The following is a 23,626-nucleotide window of genomic DNA, read 5'->3' as shown; positions in this document are numbered from 1 at the left end:
CCTGGCCACATCGCACCCTAAAACTCTGCGCATCTTCCCCGGCTCCTGTTCGTTCCCGCCCGAGGCCTCACCATCGTCCTCCGCCTTGGTTCGCTCGGCGTGGCGCCGCCCTCCGGTGTTGTCAACATGGTCAACAACCGAGAGGAATAAGGATATGATTGTGCACGGTGAGGATGACAGTAGGGACCCAGCAGCGCGCGCAGTAATTTTGTTTTTTCGGGACAGAGAAGGGTATCAACTGGGTTGTGCGGGAGCTCTGGCCCGTCTAGCCCAGGCTTTTATTTCATATGTTTAGCACATGACCAGCCCAGTTTGTTTTCTTCCTTTCTGAAAATGGCTAGCCCAGCTATTTTGTTTTTTGCAGAATAACCAATGTAGGCCTACTTGCTTTTCTACGCCCTGCTGGGCCGGAAATCTTTCAAGACGAGGAGGGATGCATTTTGCCCAGAAAATGGGCTATAAGTAATAAGAAGTGGGCTATAAGTAATAATAAATTGGTTGTAAAATGAAAAAATACAGCAAACATGCAATTAGTTCCAAAATACTTTTTTCTTTCGGATTTTGATATTTTAAATTTCATTGTTTTTGTGCGGGTAAAATTTCATTGGATTTAAATTAAGGTATGTTTAGTTTTTAAATTAATTTGAATCTGGCTAGAAATTTTGGGTTGTATGTTGTCTGGGACAGATTTGGAGGCTGACTTGTGGGTCTACTAGGTTGACGTGTAGGAAAGGCTTTGTCAACTTAGTCCACAAATGATTCTAGCAGCAATGACCATTGGATGTTAATCCAACGGCCATGCTTCTTCTTCAATGTCTGATCTTCTTGCTCCAGCCGCCCGAACCAGCGCCGGTGGGACTGCCTGATCCCGCCTCCTGTGGCCGGCTGTGTTGCCGCACAGGCTGCACCGCCCCACCCTACTCCATTGCTGGCTAGGCCATTCCTCTACTCACCCACACCTCCTGTTATTTTCCGGCGACGGCAACCGGACCAGTAAACCCTCGTACTCCCCACCGCGTGGGAAACCACTGCTGAGTCTTCCCCGGCTCCGTGTCGTTCCCTTCCTAGGCCTCGCCGTCGTCCACCGCCCTGGTGCTCTCGGCGTGGTGTGGTCAACGTGGTCAACGAACGACATTCATCGGACGTGGACTGTATGTGGAGAGGCTGACAGCTGGGTCCACAGCCGCACATAAGGAAATGCCTCCTTATTACGCGCAAAATAATGATTCCTCCACCTGACATCTGGGACCCACTGGAAGGGCCTCTGTATTTTGCGCAAAAAACGTTCCCCCCGCTGACAGGTCGGACCCACCAGCTATATCTTCGCACGCAAGGAAGTGCCTCCTTATTACGCACACAAAAATGAATACTCCCCCTGCTAGCTGGGACCCAGCATAGTGGGAGGCTGACTTGGGCCTACTAAGTTGACGGGGATGGAGGGCTTTGTCAACTTAGTCAATATGAACGATTCTAGCTCCAGTGACCATACGATGTCCATCCAACGGCCGTAATGCTTCTTCAACCTCTGGTCTTCTCGCTCCAGCCGCCCAAAGCAGCGCCGGTCGTGCCGCCTGCTCCTGCCTCCCGTGGCCGGCTGTGCTGCCGCGGAGGCCTCACCGCCCCCTACTACTCCCACCGCTGGCCAGGCCATCCCTCCACTCACCCACACCCCCTGTTATTCTGCGGCGACGACAGCCTCACACCGAAGCCGAACCAGTGAACCCTCGTACTCCTCTCCGCGTGGGCATCCACTGCCGCGTCTTCCCCGGCTCCGCGTCGTTCCCTTCCTAGGCCTCGCCGTCGTCCATCGCCCTGGTGCTCTCGGCGCGGCGTGGTCAACGTGGTCAAGGAACGACTTCCATCGGAAGAGTACTGTATGTGGAGAGGCTGACAGCTGGGTCCACGACCGCAGCAAGGAAGTGCCTCCTTATTACGCGGAAAATAATGATTCCTCCACCTGACAGTAGGGACCCACTGGACGGGCCACCGTATTTCACAAAAAAACGTTTCCCCCCTAACTGCTGGGACCCACCAGCTACATCTTCACACGCAAGGAAGTGCGTCCATATTACGGGCAAAAAAAATGATTCGCCCCCTGACTGCTGGGACCCACCAGCTACATCTTCGCACGCAAGGAAGTGCCTGACAGTCGGGACCCACCTGGTCAAAGCGTACGTAGCGTTGTCATTCTGGTGGCGAACGTGTACGTACATACTGGTCGATCGGTCTGTCTGCAGGCTGCAGCGATGAACCGTGGCCGAGTAAGGAAGGGCACGTGTCGTAGTAGAGGCGCGCATGTAGCATGTACACGTACATACAGCGGTCGGGGTGTAAGAAAGTAAATATGGCCACGTACGTACATACGGGCGGGGTCTCGAACGCCTACTCGCGCATATGTACGGCCAGGGCTCATGTACATGGCTGGGTCAGAACGGAGAAGCTGCACCGTCGTCGTGTTCATGGGGAGGCAACAGAATGCGTCATGTTCATCAGGAGGCAACAGAATATGTCGTGTTCATCGGGAGCCAACCGGCTTGGACGGAATAGCCAATGGAAATAAGGCCTGCGTACCGCAGAACGGAGGAAACGGCCTTGTGTTCGACCGGCCACGGTCGAAACGGGATCCTGTTCGTCGGGAGGGGTCTGGCGTACCGCAAAACGGAGGAAACGGACCTCCTACGGTTGCAACGGGGTCCTGTTGATCGGGAGGGGTGTGGCGTATCGCAAAACGGAGGAAACGGACTTGTGTTGGAGAGCTACGGTCGAAACGGGGGTCCTGTTCATCGGGAGGGGTGTGGCGTACCGCAAAACGGGACTCCACGGGATACTGTTCATCTCCACCGTCGACTGCCTCCACGGGCTACTGTTCATCCACCGTCGACTGCCTCCACAGACTACTGTTCATCCACCGTCGACCTCCTCCAGCCTCCACCTGCGACTGTTCATCCACGGGCCCCTGTTCATCCAGCCTCCACCGCGCGCTCCTCCACCGGCTACTATTCAACCAGCCCTCTCCACGGGGTCCTGTTCAACCACCCCTCCACGGGCTACTGTTCATCCAGCCCTCCACCGGCTACTGTTCAACCAGCCCTCCACCGGCTACTGTTCAACCAGCCCTCCACGGGGTCTTGTTCATCCAGCCCTCCATGGGGTCCTGTTCATCCACCGGCTCGATCGATCGGGGTCCTGTTCATCCAGCGGCAAGGGCCTCTACTACCACGGGGTCCTGTTCATCCAACCCCCCACCGGGAACCGTTCATCCAAACCCCCCAACAACGCTCACTGCTCATCCAGAGGCAGCATCGATCGGCTTCAGTTAGCAGCAGTAGCGAAGGAATCACTCGGGTTCAGTTAACATCAAGGGATCGATCAGGTTCAGTAACGCGTAGCCTGCAGTGCAATCGCTCGGGTTCAGTTAGAGCCCATCGCCTCGCTCGGGTTCAGTTAGAGCGCAACACCTCGCACACACGCGTGTACGTACGAGAGAAACGCGCATCGCTCGGCCCCCGACCACCCACCGTAACCGGGAACTCCCCGATATTTTCCTCGCCCTCGCTTCTACCACGGTTTTTTCCGTCACGGACGGCCCAAAGAATGTCATGCAGCTGCGTCTCCGGCCCGCCCGGGACGAAAAGCCCATTTTTTGTCATGATTTTTTGTCATAGAAGTAGGAGCCCACCACATCTATGATGATACCGGGTTTTGTCACAATTATCGTCATAGAAGTGTCATAAGCATGACAGAAAAAAATTCGTTCAGCCCAAAATGTCACGGATGTGTCTTTTTTTGTAGTGATAGTGGATGCATGCAACCTCCACCTACACCTATCATAAGGGCAATGAACAGTGAATCTTCCTGGCTCACTCCTATCAATCTCATAAGAATGCAATATGTAGTCACTGCATTTTTAGTGAGAATGCAATATGTAGTCACTGCATTACGACAGTCCATCGTCGATTCGAATACGGTTCCTAGAGTAAGGTCAGGATTCTCCCTATTCCACTCAATTGTTGGCATGTCCTCACCATCATATTCTTATAAAACTAAGGAGTCGATGTTCTCCTCCTTCTCTTCATCGTCAGTGTCATCAAATCTAGCACGACTGCTAGGCTCCTCTGGATATTCATCTTCCACTGCCTGTTGACTGACTCTATCTACCAGTTCAGGGAATAGAATCTCATCCTCATCATCATGTCGAGGCACTTCCTCGTCAGGCTCTGCATCTACTTCTACATCAGGTGCAGAAGGGAGAGGAGAAGTGGCAGAATTAGCGGCAACCGACATGTTGTGGCTTGCAGAACCACTAGGTTTACTTGCTCTCGACCTACAAGGAATGCGAGGACGCTCGCTATTAGCAGAGACAGGTGATGTTTGAATACCCTTCGGGATACGTTGTTTGCGTGCCTGAAGCACACCGATATGGATTTTATCGAAACGGCTGTCAGCATTCAAACTAAATAGCAATCCCAGATGCTCATCACAAGTTAATGGGACAAATCTCTGCTCGGTACTATCGAAATATCTCAGTTCAACAGCATCGGCAGGTGACATCGCTTGAAACTACGCCGGTATTTCCCCAAAGAGGAAGGGATGATGCAGCACAGCGGCAGTAGGTATTTCCCTCAGATATGAAACCAAGGTTATCGAACCAGTAAGAGAACCAAGCAACACAACGTAAACAACCCCTGCACACAGATAACAAATCCTCGCAACCCGACGTGTTAAAGGGGTTGTCAATCCCTTCCGGGGTACAGCGCCTCAAGATAGGCAAACAGACGTGAGATAAATTGTAGTAGATTGATAGATCGAACGCCAAATAAAATAAATAGAAATAAAACGCAGCAAGGTATTTTTGTATTTTTAGTTTAATAGATCTACAAATAAATGCAAGAGAAAAGTAGGTCGCAAAGGCAAATATATGAGAAAGAAGACCCGGGGGCCGTTGGTTTCACTAGTGGCTTCTCTTGAGAAAAATAGAAAACGGTGGGTAAACAAATTATTGTTGGGCAATTGATAGAACTTCGAATAATCATGACGATATCCAGGCAATGATCATTATATAGGCATCACGTCCAAGATTAGTAGGCTGACTCCTGCCTGCATCTACTACTATTACTCCACACATCGACCGCTATCTAGCATGCATCTAGTGTATTAAGTTCATGGAGAAACAGAGTAATGCAATAAGAACGATGACATGATGTAGACAAGATCTACTTATGTAGAGATAGACCCCATTGTTTTATCCTTAGTAGCAACGATACATACGTGTCGGTTCCCCTTCTGTCACTGGGATCAAGCACCGTAAGATCGAACCCACTACAAAGCACCTCTTCCCATTGCAAGATAAATAGATCAAGTTGGCCAAACAAAACCCAAATATCGGAGAAGAAATATGAGGCTATAAGCAATCATGCATATAAGAGATCAAAGAAACTCAAATAACTTTCATGGATATAAAAAGATATAACTGATCATAAACTCAAAGTTCATCAGATCCCAACAAACACACCGCAAACAGAGTTACGTCATATGGATCTCCAAGAGACCATTGTATTGAGAATCCATCGAGAGAGGAAGCCATCTAGCTACTAACTACGGACCCGAAGGTCTACAAAGAACTACTCACGCATCATCGGAGAGGCACCAATGGAGGTGGTGAACCCCATCCGAGATGGTGTCTAGATTGGATCTGGTGGTTCTGGACTCTGCGGCGGCTGGATGAATATTTTGTCAACTCCCCTAGGGTTTCTGGAATATTGGGGTATTTATAGAGCAAAGAGGCGGTCCGGGGGGCACCCGAGGTGGGCACAACCCACCAGGGCGCGCCTGGGCCTCCTGGCACACCCTGGTGGGTTGTGCCCTCCTCGAGGCACCCCCCAGGCGCAACCAGGGCTCATTACATTCCTTCTGGTCCAAAAAAACCTCCGTGAAGTTTCGTTGCATTTGGACTCCGTCTGATATTGATTTCCTGCGATGTAAAAAAACATGCAGAAAATAGCAAATGGCACTTGGCACTATGTCAATAGGTTAGTACCAAAAAATGGTATAAAATGACTATAAAATGATTATAAAACATCCAAGATTGATAATATAACAACATGGAACAATCAAAAATTATAGATACGTTGGAGACGTATCAGCATCCCCAAGCTTAACTCCTACTCGTCCTCGAGTAGGTAAGTGATAAAAACAGAATTTTTGATGTGGAATGCTGCCTAACATGTCATATCATATTCTTTTCTTTATAGCATGGACAACTGGACTTTTATGTGATTCAAATCAATAGTCTAGTTTTGACATAATAATTTAGATACTCAAGCATATCAACAAGCAACCATGTCTTTCAAAATGTCAACGCTAAAATAAGTTATCCCTAGCCCATCATGCTCAACCATTGATCCATTCATGAAACACACTCGAATATTAACTACACCCAATACTTAAGTACGATCATATTGCCTCCTAGTTGGTGCTTTTGTAAGAGAAGATGGGAACTCAAATTCAAAAATAAAAATTGCATAAAGTAAAAGAAAGGCCCTTCGCAGAGGGAAGTATGGATTTGTAGAGGTTCCAGAGTTCAAAGCGAAAAATTAGAGATAAAAACATTTTGGGAGTTGTATCCACCCCACCAACGAATATGACTTAGAGTTCCCAACACTTTCCATGCTAGATATATCATAGGCGATTCCCAAACAAAAAAATAAAGTTATTCCTTTTTCCACCATACTTTCACTTTCCATGGCTAGCCGTATCCACGGTTGCTCTCCATACCAACACTTTCCAAGGAATTTATTATTTGACAACATAAAGTAAATTCATTTTTGCATTTCGGGACTAGGCATCCCTAAAACCTTTGCCTTACTCTCGTGCAATGACAAGTGAATAAACACTCATCATGAGAATAACACATCCATCATGGAAAATATTAGCCACCCCTCACCACTCCGCGAGCGAAACAAACACACAAAAGAGAAGTTTATTTTGAAAATTCGAGATGGCACATGCAAATTTGCTTAGAATGGCAAAAGAATACCGCATATAGGTAGATATAGTGGACTCATGTGGCAAAACTGGTTTAAAGAATTTTGGATGCACAAGTAGAGATCATACTTGGTGCAAAGTGAAGGCTAGCAAAAAGATTGAGAAGCGACCAACCAAGAAACGAATAATCTCATAAACAAGCATTAAGCATAATTAACACCGAATAATGTAGCACAAGTAGGATATAATTTCATGCATGACTATTGACTTCTGTACTTGCATAGGGAATCACAAACCTTAACACCAATATTCTTACTAAAGCATAATTACTCATCAACACAACTCACATATCACATCATCATATCTCAAAACTATTACTAAGAATCAAGTTTATTTTGTCCAATGATCTTCACGAAAGTTTTTATTATATCCTTCTTGGATATCTATAACTTTGGGACTAATTTTCATGTGTTGCTTTTCATAAGCTCAAACAAATATAAGTGAAGATCATGAGCATAATTTTTCTTTCTCTCAAAATAATTTAAGTGAAGCAAGAGATAATTTCTTGAAATTTTTTACTAACTCTCAAATAAATCTAAGTGAAGCAAGAGAGCATTTCTTCAAAAATACTAAAGCACACCGTGCTAAAAAAGATATAAGTGAAGCACTAGAGCAAGTCCATAGCTCATAAAAATTTAAGTGAAGCATAGAGATCAATTCTAACAAGTCATGACATAATTTTGGCTCTCTCAAATAGGTGTGTCCAGCAAGGATTGATGACTTAAAACACAAAATAAAACAAGCAAAGACTCATATCATACAAGACGCTCCAAGCAAAAGACATAGTATGTGACGAATAAAAATATAGCTTCGAGTAAAATACTGATGGTCGTTAGAAGAAAGCGGGGATGCCACTCGGGGGCATCCCCAAGCTTAGTTGGTTGCTCATTTTTGGATAATAGCTTGGGATGCTGGGGCATCCCCAAGCTTAGGCTCTTCCATCCTTCCTTCATCCATCGTAAGATAACCCAAAACTTGAAAACTTCAATCACACAAAACTCAACAAAACCTTCGTGAGATCCGTTGGTATAAGAAAGCAAACCACTACTATAAGTATTGTATCAAACCACTTCATATTTTGTTTTTGTATTATATCTACTGTATTCCAACTTTTCTTTGGCAAAACTCATCAAAGAAAACCATAGAGCCATCAAAATAAGCACACAACACAAAGAAAACAGAATCTGTCAAAACAGAACAGTCTGTAGCAATCTGAATATTTCGAATACTTCTGTAACTCGAGCATGAATTAAGCTTGGGGATGTTGATACGTCTCCAACGTATCTATATTTTTTTATTATTCCATGCTGTTATATTATCATTCTTGGATGTTTTACAATCATTTTATATCAATTTTTGGTACTAACCTATTGACATAGTGCCCAGTGCCAGTTGCTGTTTTCTGCATGTTTTTTACATCGCAGGAAATCAATACCAAACGGAGTCCAAACGCAGCGAAACTTTTTATGGATTTTTTTGGACCAGAAGACATCCAGTGGGCCAAAGAAGTACCGAAGAGGGAGCCCGAGGTGGGCACAACCCACCAGGGCACGCCTGGGCCTCCAGGCGCACCCTAGTGTCTTGTGCTCACCTCGGTGGCCTCCCGCACCGCCTCTTTGCTCTATAAATACCCCAATATTCCAGAAACCCTAGGGGAGTCGACGAAAATCAATTCTAGCCGCCGCAAGTTCCAAAAACACTAGATCCAATCTAGGCACCATCACGGAGGGGTTCATCATGCCCATTGGTGCCTCTCCGATGATGCGTGAGTAGTTCATTGTAGACCTACGGGTCCGTAGTTAGTAGCTAGATGGCTTCCTCTCTCTCTTTTGATTCTCAATACAATGGTCTCTTGGAGATCCATATGATGTAACTCCTTTTTGCGGTGTGTTTGTTGGGATTCGATGAACTTTGAGTTTATGATCAGATCTATGTTTTTATCCATGAAAGTTATTTGAGTCTTCTTTGATCTCTTATATGCATGATTGCTTATAGCCTCGTATTTCTTCTCCGATATTTGGGTTTTGTTTGGCCAACTTGATCTATTTATCTTGCAATGGGAAGAGGTGCTTTGTGATGGGTTCGATCTTACGGTGTTTGATCCCAGTGACAGAAGGGGAACTGACAGTATGTATCGTTGCTATTAAGGATAACAAGATGGGGTCTATTTCTACATAAATAGATCTTGTCTGCATCATGTCATCGTTCTTATTGCATTACTCCATTTTCCCATGAACTTAATACACTGGATGCATGCTGGATAGCGGTCGATGTGTGGAGTAATAGTATAGTAGATGCAGGCAGGAGTCGGTCTACTAATCTTGGACGTGATGCCTATATAATGATCATTGCCTGGATATCGTCATGATTATTTGAAGTTCTATCAATTTCCCAACAGTAATTCGTTTACCTACAGTTTGCTATTTTTCTCGAGAGAAGCCACTAGTGAAATCTACGGCCCCCGGGTCTCTTCTTTATTATATTTGCCTTCGCGATCTATTTTTATTTGATTTTATTTTCAGATCTATTAATCCAAAAATACAAAGTACTTTGCTGCATTTTATTTTATTCACGATCTATTTATTTAATCTATTACAACTTTCTCCCGTTTACTTGCCAATTTCTGGCCCCATTGCCCGAAAAGGATTGACAACCCATTTAACACGTCGGGTTGCGAGTATTTATCATTTGTGTGCAGGTGCTGTTCACGTAGTGTTGCGTGTTTCTCCTACTGGTTCGATAACATTGGTCTCATCACTGAGGGAAATACCTACCGTTGCTGTGCTGCATCATCCCTTCCTCTTTGGGGAAATACCGACGTAGTTCAAGCCGCATCAGTCGGTGACGGGGACGACGGCGGGGATGATGCAGGGGCTTCTTGATTTCTGCAAAAACAAAATATAAACAAAAACATTATTATCCTCATCTTAGGACTTAGTGAAACCCTATGTCTAAAACATCCTAGTTCTAGCTGTAACATTTACTAAAAATACCTTATTCTAACCCTAAAAATTGAAAAGACCTATACATTTACTGAAAATACCATAGTTCTAGCCCTAACATCTGTCCATCCATCCATCCATCTATCTATATATCCTCATATAAACCCTAGTTCTAATCATCAACATGGGCATTTTCATATTTTATTTGATACCGACATCGAACGAATAAAAAAACCTATTGTATTCGAAAGACTTACATTTACTGAAATTTTTCTAATTTTCTGTTCTATTCTACATTTACTAATTTTCTATTCTATTCAAAAGAAGAAAATTTACTAAAAGTTTCCTATTCTATTCAAAAGACTTACATTTACTTTTTTTCAATTCTATTCAAAAAACCTACATTTACTAAAAAAAAATCTCATATAGCATTCTAATACATTTCTGTACCTAAAAAAAATATATTACTAAATTCTTTTACTAAAAATTTCTATTACTAAAAAAATTATTACTAAAAAAATCTCATATAGCATATAGGGAGGAGGAGGGAGAGAGGAGGGGGTGAGGAGGGAGAAAGGAGGGAGGAGGAGGGAGAGCGGAGGGGGTGAGGAGGGAGAAAGGAGGGAGGAGGAGGGAGAGAGGAGGGCCGCCGGAGGGAGGAGGAGGAGGAGAGAGTAGGAGGAGGGAAGGAGGGAGGAGGAAGACGACTTACCGACGAGGAAGGAGGCGGCGACGATGGTAGTAGGCGACGGCGGCGGCGCGACACGGCAGCGGGCGGCGGCATCGGGGGTTGGACGATGAGAGTGTGAGAGGGAGAGTGATCGGGCCGGCGGGGAAGAGGATAAGGTAGCATTAGCAGTAGCGCTGGCTCGTCGACCAGCGCTACTGCTATGTCTCTAGTAGTAGCGTTGGTTCCAGCCGACCGCTACTACTACGTGTAGCCCCTGCCGGTGGCCAAGGACCACTTAGCAGTAGCGCTGCCAGGCCCCCCAGCGCTACTACTACTTTGGTACCTGTAGCGCTTGGTGTTAACCAGCACTACTACTAAGTGGCAGTAGTGCTGGACCCATAACCAACATTGCTACTAAATTTCTATCTATAAGGTTTCTCCTAGTAGTGTAGGCTCGTGTCAGCGATGACGCCTAGTGTCACATTGAGAGTGGGTTTTCTATAAGCTCAAGCACACTACCCCTTATCATCATCCGCCAACATGACTTTTGAGATTTCTGCTAGCTAATTAACTACATGATTTTTTTCCTTTTTGTTTCTCTCAAATGAAACAATAAAGGGGAGCCTTGGCGCAGTGGTAAAAGCTGCTGCCTTGTGAGGTCACGGGTTTAAGTCCTGAAAACAACCTCTTACAGAAATGTAGGGAAAGACTGCGTACAATAGACCCAAAGTGGTCGGACCCTTCCCCGGACCCTGCGCAAGCGGGAGCTACATGCACCGGGCTGTCCTTTTTTCTCTCAAATGAAACAATATATGGACCTCAAACTTCGTGGATCAATGAACTTTAGAGATACAATGTGTGAGGATTTTTGAGATAGCATAATACAGAGAATGTTGTTTTTTATTAAAGAATGTTATTTAGTTTATGTTGCACTATAATGTTTTGTTGTCGTACAAACTTGAACTTTATATGTTATTTTATTTGAAAGAAACAAATCTTCACGGGATCTGGGTGAAGCACCCTCGACAAACACAACGAGCGGGCACGGTACCTCTTTACAACATGGGATCCGCGTGTGCGCTGGAGCTGAAATCGTCCATCGGGGAACAATTGAACCCCTAGAGCTTCGAGTCATGACAAAGGAGAGCATGCCACAGATGATATGGTGTGCCGAACCAGGATTGGGGGGTGCGGGGTACTCGGTGGTGGTGTTTGCGGGGCGGGGCTATGGACGTTGCGGTTGGGGTGGTGGTGGCTGCCCACGATAGATGGAAGGTAACCATCCACGGTTTTCGCTTGCAAATGTTTCGCAGTTGGGGAGGGAGGGGGTGGTGCGTTGAAGCAAGACACTAAAGGGGTGTTTGGTTGGGTTTTTACTTGGTTTTTCAAAGGAAAATGTTTCCAGATGGCGCGCCGGCGGAAACGTTCCGACCGATGCACGCGGGCCTATCGATTGTGCGAGTGGCGATGGGAGCACCCCTTAGAAAAAACGAGGCGACGAGAGCACTGCTTCCAAATCATTCTTTTCCCTCACTTTCTTCTTCCCCCACAACACGGACGCCGGGGGCACCCGCACCACCAGGCACCAGCCCCCGCCCGCACCACCAGCACACACGTCTCCGGCTGCGACCGCGGCATCCTCCGCCATGTGTGCGCCCCCGATGAGATCCGCCACCGCAAGCCTTTCCCCCTCCCTGACCCTCCTCCACACCTCCTTCTCCTCAAGGAGCACGCCACCTCTGCTTAGTTTTTTTGCTGGAAGCGGCTAGAGCTGGACGTGAAGCAGCATCCTTTCTTGCTGCAACTGGCCATCGCCGGAGTTGGAACCATCACTGTTTTGCTGGAACCGGCCGGAGCGGGAGCTGGAATTGGCATTTAATTTTTGTTGCAACCGGCTACGAGAAAAGCTTTAACCGGCGGCAATTTTTTTTCAACCATAGACGACGGAAGCCATGGACGACGACAAAAAGCTACAATCGTCTCCTTGTCTTCTACAATCGGCTTATTTTTTTGCTACAAACAGAGGATGGCCCTGGGGTACTGAGTGTGGTGACCACGGTCGGCGAGGACGGGCTGCGCTGCTCCAGGCAACAATCGACGTTGTGTTTTTTTTGCTACATGCTACTACAACAGACGTCGTGGTTTGCTACAAACAGTACCGTGAAATGCTACAATCGGCAATGGTACTGGTACAAGATGCTACAATCGTCGATGGCCGTGCATGGGGACGAGGACGACGACGCCGTGGCAGATGCGAGGCTGCGGATGAGGATTTTTCATGCTGGAACCGACGAGGATTCATGCTGGAACCTCATGGAGGAGGTTGTGTGAGAGCGGCGAGCCCGGGGTGTGCGGTGGTGCTTCGGACCTCACAGGGGATTACGACGGGGGGTCGACGGTGCTCGCGGCAACCTCCTCTCTCGCTCCAATGCGCGGCGCTGCGATCTTTTCAGGAAGACGATGGAGAAGAAGGACCAATCGAGGAGGCACATCCGACGGCTAGCAGTGTAGGAATATCATACAGTCCTAGGTGGACCGACGGAATTGTTGCGCCGGTGCGCCGGCGCAGAGTAATGCCCTTTTTCAAAACGCTCTATAGTTGCAACTGCAGCGTGGGTCCAGCTTGCGCTCATTGAACGGCTATGCAACACCCCGATCCAACGGCCCGCGAGGCGGTTGATTTTGGGCTCGCATCGGCCGGACGACGCCTAGCGCCCGCCAAAACCTCCTCTATTCTCGCCGCTCCCACGGAGGCGAAAGGCAGCGGCGGCGGCTGCGGTTCCTGATCGGAGCGGCGGCGCGGCTGAGCAAAAGAGGCAGCGCTGCAGACTGCAGGTGCATTCCCTCCCCTCTCTCTCTCTAGTCCTCTCTCTGGCGTCCTCTCCCCCTCTTCCCCCACTCTGGTTACGATGGCTGCTGTGGACGTGAGCTCCGGCGGTGGGGAATGGAGGCGCCGACGGCGGGGTACGGAGGCGCTGCTCCGGCCTCCTCCCCCCTCTCTCGTTTCTCTGCTAGATCCGACATATCCATATGTTCTGTGTTCTTTGCTGCTCCTCCTTGTGCCAGATCTGAAGCATCTCTCCCTTTCTCTGCAGTTGGCAAGGAGGAGCGCCGACCCGACGAACAGAGGCGGCGAGGCAGTCCCTTTCTCCCTCAAAAATCAAAGGCATAAATATAAACCCTGCTGCACATAGCAACCGATTTTTGTTGTGCTTTTATATGGTTTGATTGTGTGCATACGAGAGCATACATTTGATTGCGTATGGACAGTGGGCATGTATTTCTTTTTGTATGGACAGTGAGCATTTTCTTTTTGCGTGGAACAATGCATATATTTGAGTGGCTATTTAAGTTCTCCGTACTGTATAGACCCTGATCATGGTGTCTTGTTTTTTTGTTCAATTTTGCATTGTAGATGGACAGCAAGCAAAAGAAGTTACCCCCCCTGTTGTTTGGCCCAGGAGAAAAATAAAAAGCGAGCGGTAGTTGGCTTCAACCGCCGCCCGAGCAGCCCTTTCGTGCTAACAGGAAACCAATTTCCTGCTCTCAAACATTTCTAGTTTTCTACCCCAAAACCACAAGCCCTAGCTATCAAGGGGATCAAACATCATCACACGGAATTTGAATCGATCTGAATCCAATGGGGTCTTCTAAGGACGATGTGGATCGCCTCTTCGCCTGCTTCAAATGCGGCGTCTCCCCTCCTCGTAAGCTCCCTTTTTCTACAAAAAGGGCTGGTTTCCCCCCCAATGTATCTTGATTTATTTGGTCGATTCGACTCGATTGGGATTCAGAATCGGCATTCAGGGTGAGACCGCGTCAGCAGGGCAAGAAGTTGCGGGTTACGCCTTCGGCGGAAGGCGATGGCGGCGGAAGCAGTTCCTCTTCTGCTTCGACACGGAAAGCTGGGGAAAATGCGAGCGAGGTGACATTTTTTTAAGTTCTATTTTGTGGTTTAACTACAAGAAACATGAAAGAGAAAGTGAATTCATGCGATTCCTGGTTCATTCCAGCATAGGGAGCCATCATCAGCTGCGATCAAATTCAGAAATCGAAAGCAGATGTCTCCAGTTGTGTTCTACGGTTCTCCGCAAGGTGTTCCAGTGAAAAAGCCAATGAGCCTCTTGAGGCTGCTTCGTGAAATCCACATTGACCTCAAGAAGCAAACTGATTTGATCTCCAGGTGTCTAGTTTAGTTGATGTTTCATTCGCGTGTGGCAAATGAGCTCGTTTTGTTCTGAATGCTGTTCTTTTTGTGGGTATGTAGGGATGTTGTTTGGGCTACATTCCCTAGGCAAGATGAGGCAATAAGGTTCTCAAAGGAACATGCACACACCAAAGTCTTCAGCTATCAAGATCACTTGAGCGGGCAAAGAAGATTCCTTGTGTCTACACATGACGAGTTCTGGAGAAGGTTGAGGCCTTGTTACATTGTTGACCTTCCCATTCATACATACCTTATAGCTTATATCTATCCATCTCAATCTGCTTGGTTGTTTCATTGTAACCTCCTGTTACTAGGGGGCGAAACAAGTTGGGCCCTCTGAATAAAACTGCATCATCTGTTACTTTGTGCCATATTAGAATTTTTGTCTTGTTTTCCTTAAATGGCCAATCATATCGATAATACCAATCCATTCTGCTCCGTGGTACCGTCTTCTTCCAGGTACAATAATATGGACCCACAGATTCGCCATCACTATGAAGTTATCCAGGAGGCAAGTCTCCATATCTTTGTCCTAAAAATGGTCACAAATTATATGTTACATGGTAGCTTACACAGAAAATTCTGTATATCACCTTATTTTCATGTTCTAGTTCCCTGTTATGATGGGGAGGATGTGCGGAAAGAGTCCGTAAGGACGTAATTATCTCTGGCTTTTATAATTCCTAACTCATAAACTTGGTAAAGAAAAGCAGGTTATGCTTGCCTTAACTTTACTCAAACTGAGTGTTTTTTGTGCATTATTTGCAAGCTGTCTTGCCAGGGGATTAATACTCACCATAGAGAAAAAAAATACTATTATGGTTTAAATTTGATGAATCAGTTTACATACATTAATGCTTGAATTTTACCACAAATGGTCACAACCTAGATACCGACTATAACATCTCTACTGATGCTACAGGGTTCACCTTGCCACATTTACTTTGATCTCGAGTTTAACGCAAAACTGAACCAGAAGAGAGATGCAGATGAAATGGTTGATACATTGGTTGCTGTCACATTCAGTGCCTTGCAGGACAAATATTCCATCGAAGGACAAGAAGAATGGATCATAGAATTAGACTCATCTAATGAAGGTGGCCCAGTTTGTTCCCCTTTGCATCTATTTTAACCCTGGAAAATTGCTTTCTATAAGAACGGTGGGATCACCCTACGATGAATACGATTAGCTTGTGCATGTTCTGGTTGACTGGTGGCTATGTGATTCTGTAACTTTTAACTTAATGTGAGGATTATTCTTGCATAATTATTGAGTAGATGTGTACGCTAGGCATGTTCGGAAATCATATAACTAAATTGTATGGTACCACTTCTTAGTAATGCTGAACTGAGGCATCATGGCTCTCAGCCTAATCATGTTGTGAATTGTGATGCACCTGGATTCTTCTCTCAAGGTGCAGGGCTTCTCCACAGAGAAATTTGAAAATTTAATATTGAGAGTACAAGAAAGAATAAGACAGTACTATTACTAAGTAATTTGTCTAGGACAGGGTGAGCACAAGTTATAATCACGGTTCTAGAACAGTTGTAGTAAAATAAGCTGCAGATTTATATATTATCGGAGTGGATATGGTTAAAGCATGAGTTAGTTTTCATGCACTTAATGTATGCCTTTTCCACCACAAACAAGTTATTCTACAAGCAAGGAGTTGCTATAACTAGAACAATGTGAAAGCAGATTGAAGTTGCCTCTTATTGATTATTATTCAAATGTGTTTGCACCAAAGATTTCCATATATTTTTTAGTTTTCTTTGTTATAGACTAAAGTCTTGTTGTCATGGTGAACTTCTATGCTGCTTAATGGTACTCACATGACAACTATTGTTGTTTGCTTAGAAAAGTTTTCGCGCCATTTGATCATTCGTATACCAAAGACTGCATTCAAGGATAACTCCCATGTTGGTGCATTTATCTCTGAGGTATTATTCAATCTCAATCTTTAGTTTTGCTGCATTCTGTAAATTTATAAATTTCAGTTACTGAATACCTTGTTATGCTGGTTATATTTATCTTTTTCAATTGCTACGCAGCTTGCTGTACTGGTTATATTCAAGCAAACAACAAATCTAAATTTATACATTTTTGCAATACATGGTGGAAGTACATATGTGAAACGTCTGTTTAATGTGTATTGTATTAGCAGCGAGCCACCAATAGAGCAAGTACAACATAGAACATCGAGGAAAAATTACAGTCCTTTCATTCTTCCAGTAAGGGATTGAAAGCCCCTTGATAAACAGGTTCCATGTTATCTTCTAGAAAACATGGCTGTCACTGTTCAACAAGATAATTAAATAGTTGGGTAGTGTGGTTTCTGTTTCCTTTTTTTGGGGTGGGGTGGGGTGGGGTGGGGGGGTATTCTAGAATATTTTTGTTGTGGGAAAATAAAATGCTTATATTAGGGTTCCAACCTAGTCATACATGGCATCTGCATAGGCGGTCAGCACAAGTCAAGACAGTCAACAAAAGTCCGAGCAAGCTATCATGGGCCTAAGCAGGCCATAATGGTCAACAAGTCAAAGGAAGAGGGGCAAATAAAAGGACAAGTCAAAGATTAAGACATAGAAGCAAAGAGGTTCATTTGCCACATTTCAGGGACTTACCACATTTCAGGACAGACAGCTAGTCAATTCATTTTCTGTTTTCTTTTGTAATGAAAATACATCACTGATGTTAGAAAAACAAAAAAAAAAACTTCGAATTTAAATGGAGACTATATGTTTTCCAATATATGCTTAAGATGTTTTTTTTGGCAATGGGGTTTATGTTCAGAGAAATAGATTTTTTCGCATCCTTTGGGGTTCAAGGGCAGTGTTTGATTGTGTTGCATGTTCTATAACCTTGATAAACTGTATTGCTTCCTGTGGCTTCCAGAATGAAATATTATTCTTCTCCACAGATCTGCTCTCGGATCGCCGCTCAACGTGCAGCCAATCCCAACCTTGATAAGCTGTATATTACAAAAGATAGCGGCGCAGAACCTGTTGATCAGCTCTTTGTAGATACTGCTGTATACTCTCGTAATCGCTGCTTCCGTTTAGCCTTCTCATCAAAGTCTGGGAAAAAATCATTTCTTGTGGCTACTGGACGTTTCAAATGTAAGAACATGGTAAGCAGCTCTTGACCACAGGCTCGTTTTTATGCTAGACAAAAGATATGGCTTTAATGGATGACTTAATTGCAAAAAACCACCACAATTGTGGCTACAGAGTAAAAAAAACCACCACCTTTTTTTTTTGCAAAAATCAACCAGCATCCAATAGTCTGTTTACAGAAAACACGAATCACACGATTAAGCACCGATTGACGCTGAATCTGACTGGTGGGTGGGTCCTGCTATAAGTGATGATGTGGCAACCAAAACTCACACCGTTAGGGCTTGGGGCGAGCTGGTGCGCGTAATGTTGCTCCCCGCCCATCTCCTGCTGCCCAATGGAGTGTAGAAATAGCATGCTGCGGGGAAACAGGACGGTCTCCTGCTGGCCGGAGGGCGCGGCTCTGCCGTTGGAGATCTCGCAACAGCAGTTTGTCACGCTGGAAGCGAAGGGGAAGGTGGTGTGTGGGGTGCAGGGTGCTCCATCCCAATCGTCTCCCCCTCCTGGACCGGCGCGATCGGGATGGAGCACCCTGATCGGGATATAAACAATAATATTTTTAGAGAAGCTCTGAACTATGTGTTTACATGTACGGTTTATGTGTAAAAGACTAGGTTTACAGCTACTAGGCCTTGTAACTTTACTTTTAATAAAAGAGATGCATTTGTACATGTAACAGAAGAGAAAAACTAGACCCACAGGGGTTAGTACCCTGCAGATTTCTTATTTAAAATGGGAGAAAACCGTGAGATGCCCGCGGAGTCCAGGACTCGAAGGCGTGTGGGTAGGTGTGGACATGCACCTAGCCAAAATGAGTGACACTCGGTTCTCTTGTGTACATGTAACAAATCTGGAAATTCCATGAGAAAACTATTATCGCATTGTCAGTTAAAACTATAAAATGGCAATGCATTGCAGATGGTAAAATAAAGAATTTAATATTATATCTGAAAATATTTTGAAGCACTATTTCCAAATATAATGTAACTTAATAAGGTTCCATAAATGACCTGGGAATTCATCCCAAACCAGCTTTTTAAAAATAGGCCGGTGCAGACAGCTCTTTTTTCAGATCAAAATCGAGTATCGACTCATGCAACCTTCGAATTGTGGGTTGTGTCAACAGTTTTTAATATCTTTTGGCATGAGGAATTTAAATGAATGCTGAAATGCAGTCGGCGATTAGATTTTTGTCTGCACTGCAGTCCCTATGTGCTTGCAGTCTTGCAGACAAATCAACTTGACAGTTGCAGGTTTTCATGTGATGGTGATGCTATACAGTCTCTGGTTCCCTTTTCCTGTCATAGCGTCATTATCTTTTACCCCTAATGTTACCCACTGTTATCCACATGCAAACTTGCGAGGTTTATCTCAATATTGCATCTGATAGGCTGATATGATGTTCTATTTGTTTACAGAATGACAAGGAACTATTTATGGAGTCACTTATTTGCAGACTAGATGATGACTGCGATAAGCTTTTGATCTGCAAACTTGATTTGGAATGCAAGAAAGCATTACATTTTGACACTGAAGCCAGCGTTACACGAGTGAGTATTTGCGGTTTCATTACTGATGTATTTTTACTATGTTGAGTTTATATATGATTTTTTCTCTAATGTGCCATTCTTAGATTCAAGGAAAAAACTGCCGGGTTACCATTGATACTTACCGAAGTGATTTTCCTCAAGCATATACTTACGGGAGATCTCCTTTTCCAGCTCTGGACGGCTTTATTGAATCTATAGCTTCCTTTGGAAGTGTCTCAGGTTTTTGGTTCTTCCTCACAGATATCCTTCTACTCCCTTCATCCGGAAATATGGGGCACATGATCTTTTCTTGACCAGCAATTAGTCCAACTACATGTAGATTATCTGATACAAAATCGATATCGGTGAGAAGTGCTTTTATACTACGAACCAATGATGTTGATCTTGTATCACACAGTCCACATACTGCTGAACAAATTCTCGGCCAGAGATAAATCTTGAGAAGCGCTGCACCTTCTATTCCTGGATGGTGGACTATTTTTGTTTGAGACGGTGGTCATTTTTCTAGCATACATTTATGTGTTATACAAGACTCAGTTTCAAAAGTTTTGTCTGCCTCCGGCAGTCTATTTGAAATTCTGAAATGTGTGTTTGTGGGCCGTCCTGTCAAAGAACGTGGTTCCACAACATGTCTATAGTAGTTATGTTGCCATTGATGGTTTTTATTCTGAAGATTCAAAATGGTAGTCTTGACAAACCCCTTAATTTTTTTATGCAATCATGAGTGATGAAACATAATAAATAATAGGGAGGATTGCTCATCTCCGAAAAAACATTGTCACCATGTTAGTAACTGTATAGACTTGTTATCTACGGTTTGACAATTGCGCATGTCCTGTACTGACGGTTTGACGTTCCCTATTCATACGGAGGCGCAGCACCAACCCACAACTCAATACTCAACAGTATTAACACATGTCTAACTTGGATGTAGCCCACGCATTTATTTAGCTATTCTGTTGTGTACTCTCAGCCAATGTATGCTATTTGAACTATAATCAACGGAATACGTGTGCATTTCAACTATCCATTCCAGCATTGTAGCTGAGTGGTGTTAGGTATATCACATCTTCTTTCCACTTCATGAGCCAAGATGGTTCACCGAGCAGCACTACCTCTAGCAGCACTGTTTGGTCACATCTGCTATTGCCTTTTCTACTCTACTAGTGCACCACATCTGCACAACGGACCTTTCCTGTCTGCTCCTTCAGGTCCAGGACTACTGCCCGTGATGCCACCTTTTCGTGGTGCTCCTAGCGAGATGCTATTTTTTGACTTCATGTCGACGTCCTAGGACTCCAGTGTGCTAGAGTAGAACAGTATTATCTTGTTGTCAGTTAAAACCGTTAAATCAAAATGTAATGGATTAAAAAGATGAATATAGGTATATATGAAACTTAGAACTTAGAAGCATATAATGTCAAAACATAACCTGAGCGTATGCTGTGTAGTTGTGTGCTGCTGCTGCCTTGGTGATGTATGAATACGGCACATTGCTACACTAGCATGCTGGCCATGCATGTGACACTACCTTCAGTTGGAAATGCGTCTTCCTAAGCCCCTCTACAGTAAAATAAAAAAGAATGGTTTCTGGCCATTAATCCTGAACTTTTGCTGCGCTGTTTCATTTGCTGAAGTCTTCACACTATTGGTGTTTCCACAGATAATATTGTAATATATTTTTAGTAGATTATTTCTTAGTACTCTTATTTGATTAATTTTATGCTGAAAGCAAATAAATGCTGCATTTTGGGAGATGCAAAAGTCTTACTCTTTCATCACTATCTTAAACATTTATTTATTATTGCAGGGAAAATTCGATGCTGGTACTGGTTTTCCCAAGATGGTTTAATGATTTATAGCATGTCAAGGAGTAGATACTGTGAGCATATTGGAAGAGAGCATAAAAGCAATCATGGTAACATTTTACCGTTCTCTGTATATGACTTCCTTGCACAGCAGTGCATTACTTTGTTGATGCTGCTTGCACATGTACCATAATCAGTTAGTTGAGAAAATACCATAAGTTTATACTGTATTTTGTGTATGCTACTATAGTGTTGTTTGGATGTGTACCATCATGTGTTTGCTCTTAATTTACTGTTAGCATTTTTGCAAGAACAAATGTATAATGGCCATGTGCTGCTGCAACAAATCCTTGTGTTATGTTCTTTGCCTTTAGTATACAATATTTGACCAAATAATACTGGACATGTTTGTTAAGCATTACAATCATCTCATGTTGTGTTCATCTGCTAGCTCACTCTGCTGCAAAATCATTGTAAGTGCATAGTATCATAATTCTCTATTAATGAGGATGCTTGAAGTAGTTAGCCTATAATAGCTGTAATGAATTTTTTTGCAAAAAAAATTCACAAACCCTACAAAGATGATCAAAGTAGGAAACATTAACTGTGTTCCGGTGACATGTGGCCCTCAACCCCCCTTTCAGCCTTCACTAGATGTTTTCAGTTTAGATGAATACTTGCAAGCAAAATTGCCTGCACATGTAGGTGTGTTTTCTGAAGTTTGTCACTACTTCATGTTAGCATATTAGCTAATCACTAATCCTGACTGACGGTGCACCAGTTATGTACATTGTGGATTTCCAAAGAGCTGCGTATTACCAGAAGTGTTATGACCCTGATTGTCGAGGTAAGAAAGGAACATTGATTGTTCCAGTAACTCTCATTTTTCACTATAATCATTTCCTCTTAACATGAGTGCTTTGGAATGAACAGGGTACCGTTCTCCACTGCGTGCCGTACCCTTGGATGTGATTCCTGAGCTCACCACCTCCATAGCCGGATCGGCCCGGAGAGATTATCAAGGGAATGTTGTAGAAATCAATATGGAAGGCGGCGGAAACTATGGTAACTCTGTTATGGGGAGCGGGGAGGAGGAGGAGGAGGATCCTGGTTGGTGGGAAGAAGCGGTGAAGTTTGCTGACAGTGTCGAGAATGTCGGTCATGCTCCTCCTGCATCTTGTAACTTGGTTAGTAGTTTGTGTCACTGCTCGCTTTTGCTCCCCCAAGTTTGTCGGTCGAAGTCATGATCCCTGATATGTGTGTATGCGCAGGAGGATGGCGGCTGTGATGATGCTGACTGGTGGACGGATGTGGAAAGGTTTATGGTGCAGATGGAATCACAGGGCGATGCATAGGGAGGGTTCTTGCAGCCACGGTTACTGAACACGTTCGTTCATGGTAGATGTAGATGTAGCTGCCATAAGGTACATAGAATGCCTGCCATTTGGTTCTCAGAATCTGTTTGAGGGAGGCGATGTGTATTTAATTGTTTGACAAGGTAAATTGCATTGGTAATCCACAGATGAGCCCAGGCTCCTCTCGATGAACAGTAAATTCAAAAAAATAGCAAAAAATGTATCTGAATTTTGTAGGCATCTAAGATGCTTGGATGTGCTAGGAGCGTGCAAATTTCTATTATTAGCAAGAAACAATGTGATGGTGAGATTTGAGGAGGGACTAATGGTATTGACATAAATTTCCTATTATTAAAAGAAAAAACAAATTGGTGTACAATGAGACGCATGAACGTATGGGGTTGCTCTAAGTTGAGTTTGTTTTTCTGGGCTAATTCGATAGATGCCATTGCAATTCTAGCAAATTTGAGAAAACTTTCAAAGTTTAAAAAGTGCCACTACAATTCTCATGTATGTCCATACAGTCGATACGACCGAGGAGAGGGAGTCAGGGAGCAAGAGAGGTTTTCTTTGTTTTTTTTTAAAATCAACACGTTGAATATTTTTCAAATACATGATGAATATATTTTCAAATACACGTTTTCAAATTTCTTTGAATACATGATAAACATTGTTTCAAATACACGTTGACCATTTTTTATGAATGTCATGTAACGTTTTAAAAACTTAGTGGGAACATTTTTTTTACATTGTATAAACATTTTAAATGGACATTTCTTTTGAAACCCGTGAACATTTATAAAATATCATATTTTCTTGAATGGTACATTTTTTTGGTGAATGTATGTTAATATTATTTTACATTGTACGGGCATTTATCTAAAAATGTCATAAACATATTTTTGAAACACGTGATTTTTAATTTCATTAACA

The 23,626-nt window shown here is 44.1% G+C and overlaps 1 protein-coding gene across 5 annotated transcripts; it reads left to right on the top strand.

The window, feature by feature from the left end:
- Positions 1 to 13,351: 13,351 nt before the first annotated feature.
- On the top strand, positions 13,352 to 23,019 carry LOC109750592 (uncharacterized). 5 transcript variants are annotated; one of them, XM_020309551.4, is made up of 16 exons: positions 13,352 to 13,491; positions 13,752 to 13,822; positions 14,072 to 14,363; positions 14,483 to 14,581; positions 14,670 to 14,839; positions 14,924 to 15,070; positions 15,323 to 15,374; positions 15,786 to 15,960; positions 16,722 to 16,804; positions 17,785 to 17,994; positions 19,399 to 19,530; positions 19,614 to 19,749; positions 21,341 to 21,448; positions 22,120 to 22,185; positions 22,272 to 22,525; positions 22,610 to 23,019. In XM_020309551.4, the coding sequence occupies exons 3-16, from the start codon at positions 14,316 to 14,318 to the stop codon at positions 22,691 to 22,693; spliced, it is 1,764 nt and encodes a 587-aa protein (XP_020165140.1). In that variant the 5' UTR covers positions 13,352 to 13,491; positions 13,752 to 13,822; positions 14,072 to 14,315; the 3' UTR covers positions 22,694 to 23,019. The 5 variants fall into 5 exon arrangements, with proteins under 5 accessions (XP_020165140.1, XP_020165139.1, XP_020165141.1 ...); XM_020309550.4 differs by having other exon boundaries at positions 14,451 to 14,581; XM_020309552.4 differs by lacking the exon at positions 17,785 to 17,994 and having other exon boundaries at positions 14,451 to 14,581.
- The last annotated feature ends 607 nt before the right edge of the window (positions 23,020 to 23,626 follow it).

The sequence above is a fragment of the Aegilops tauschii genome, chromosome 2 (genome assembly GCF_002575655.3).
Source record: "Aegilops tauschii subsp. strangulata cultivar AL8/78 chromosome 2, Aet v6.0, whole genome shotgun sequence".
NCBI classification, from domain to species: Eukaryota; Viridiplantae; Streptophyta; class Magnoliopsida; order Poales; family Poaceae; genus Aegilops; species Aegilops tauschii.
Note: the sequence above shows the minus strand (reverse complement) of the source record. Positions and strands in the feature narration are given on the sequence as shown.

What these genes read in the sequence shown, in the direction of transcription:
- LOC109750592 (XM_020309550.4), top strand. Translation starts at nt 14,297, where the DNA reads ATGGGGTCTTCTAAGGACGATGTGGATCGCCTCTTCGCCTGCTTCAAA. An exon ending in TTGGTGCATTTATCTCTGAG is followed by an intron (nt 16,805 to 17,784) that starts GTATTATTCAAT and finishes TCTTCTCCACAG; the next exon opens with ATCTGCTCTCGGATCGCCGC. An exon ending in TTATGACCCTGATTGTCGAG is followed by an intron (nt 22,186 to 22,271) that starts GTAAGAAAGGAA and finishes TGGAATGAACAG; the next exon opens with GGTACCGTTCTCCACTGCGT.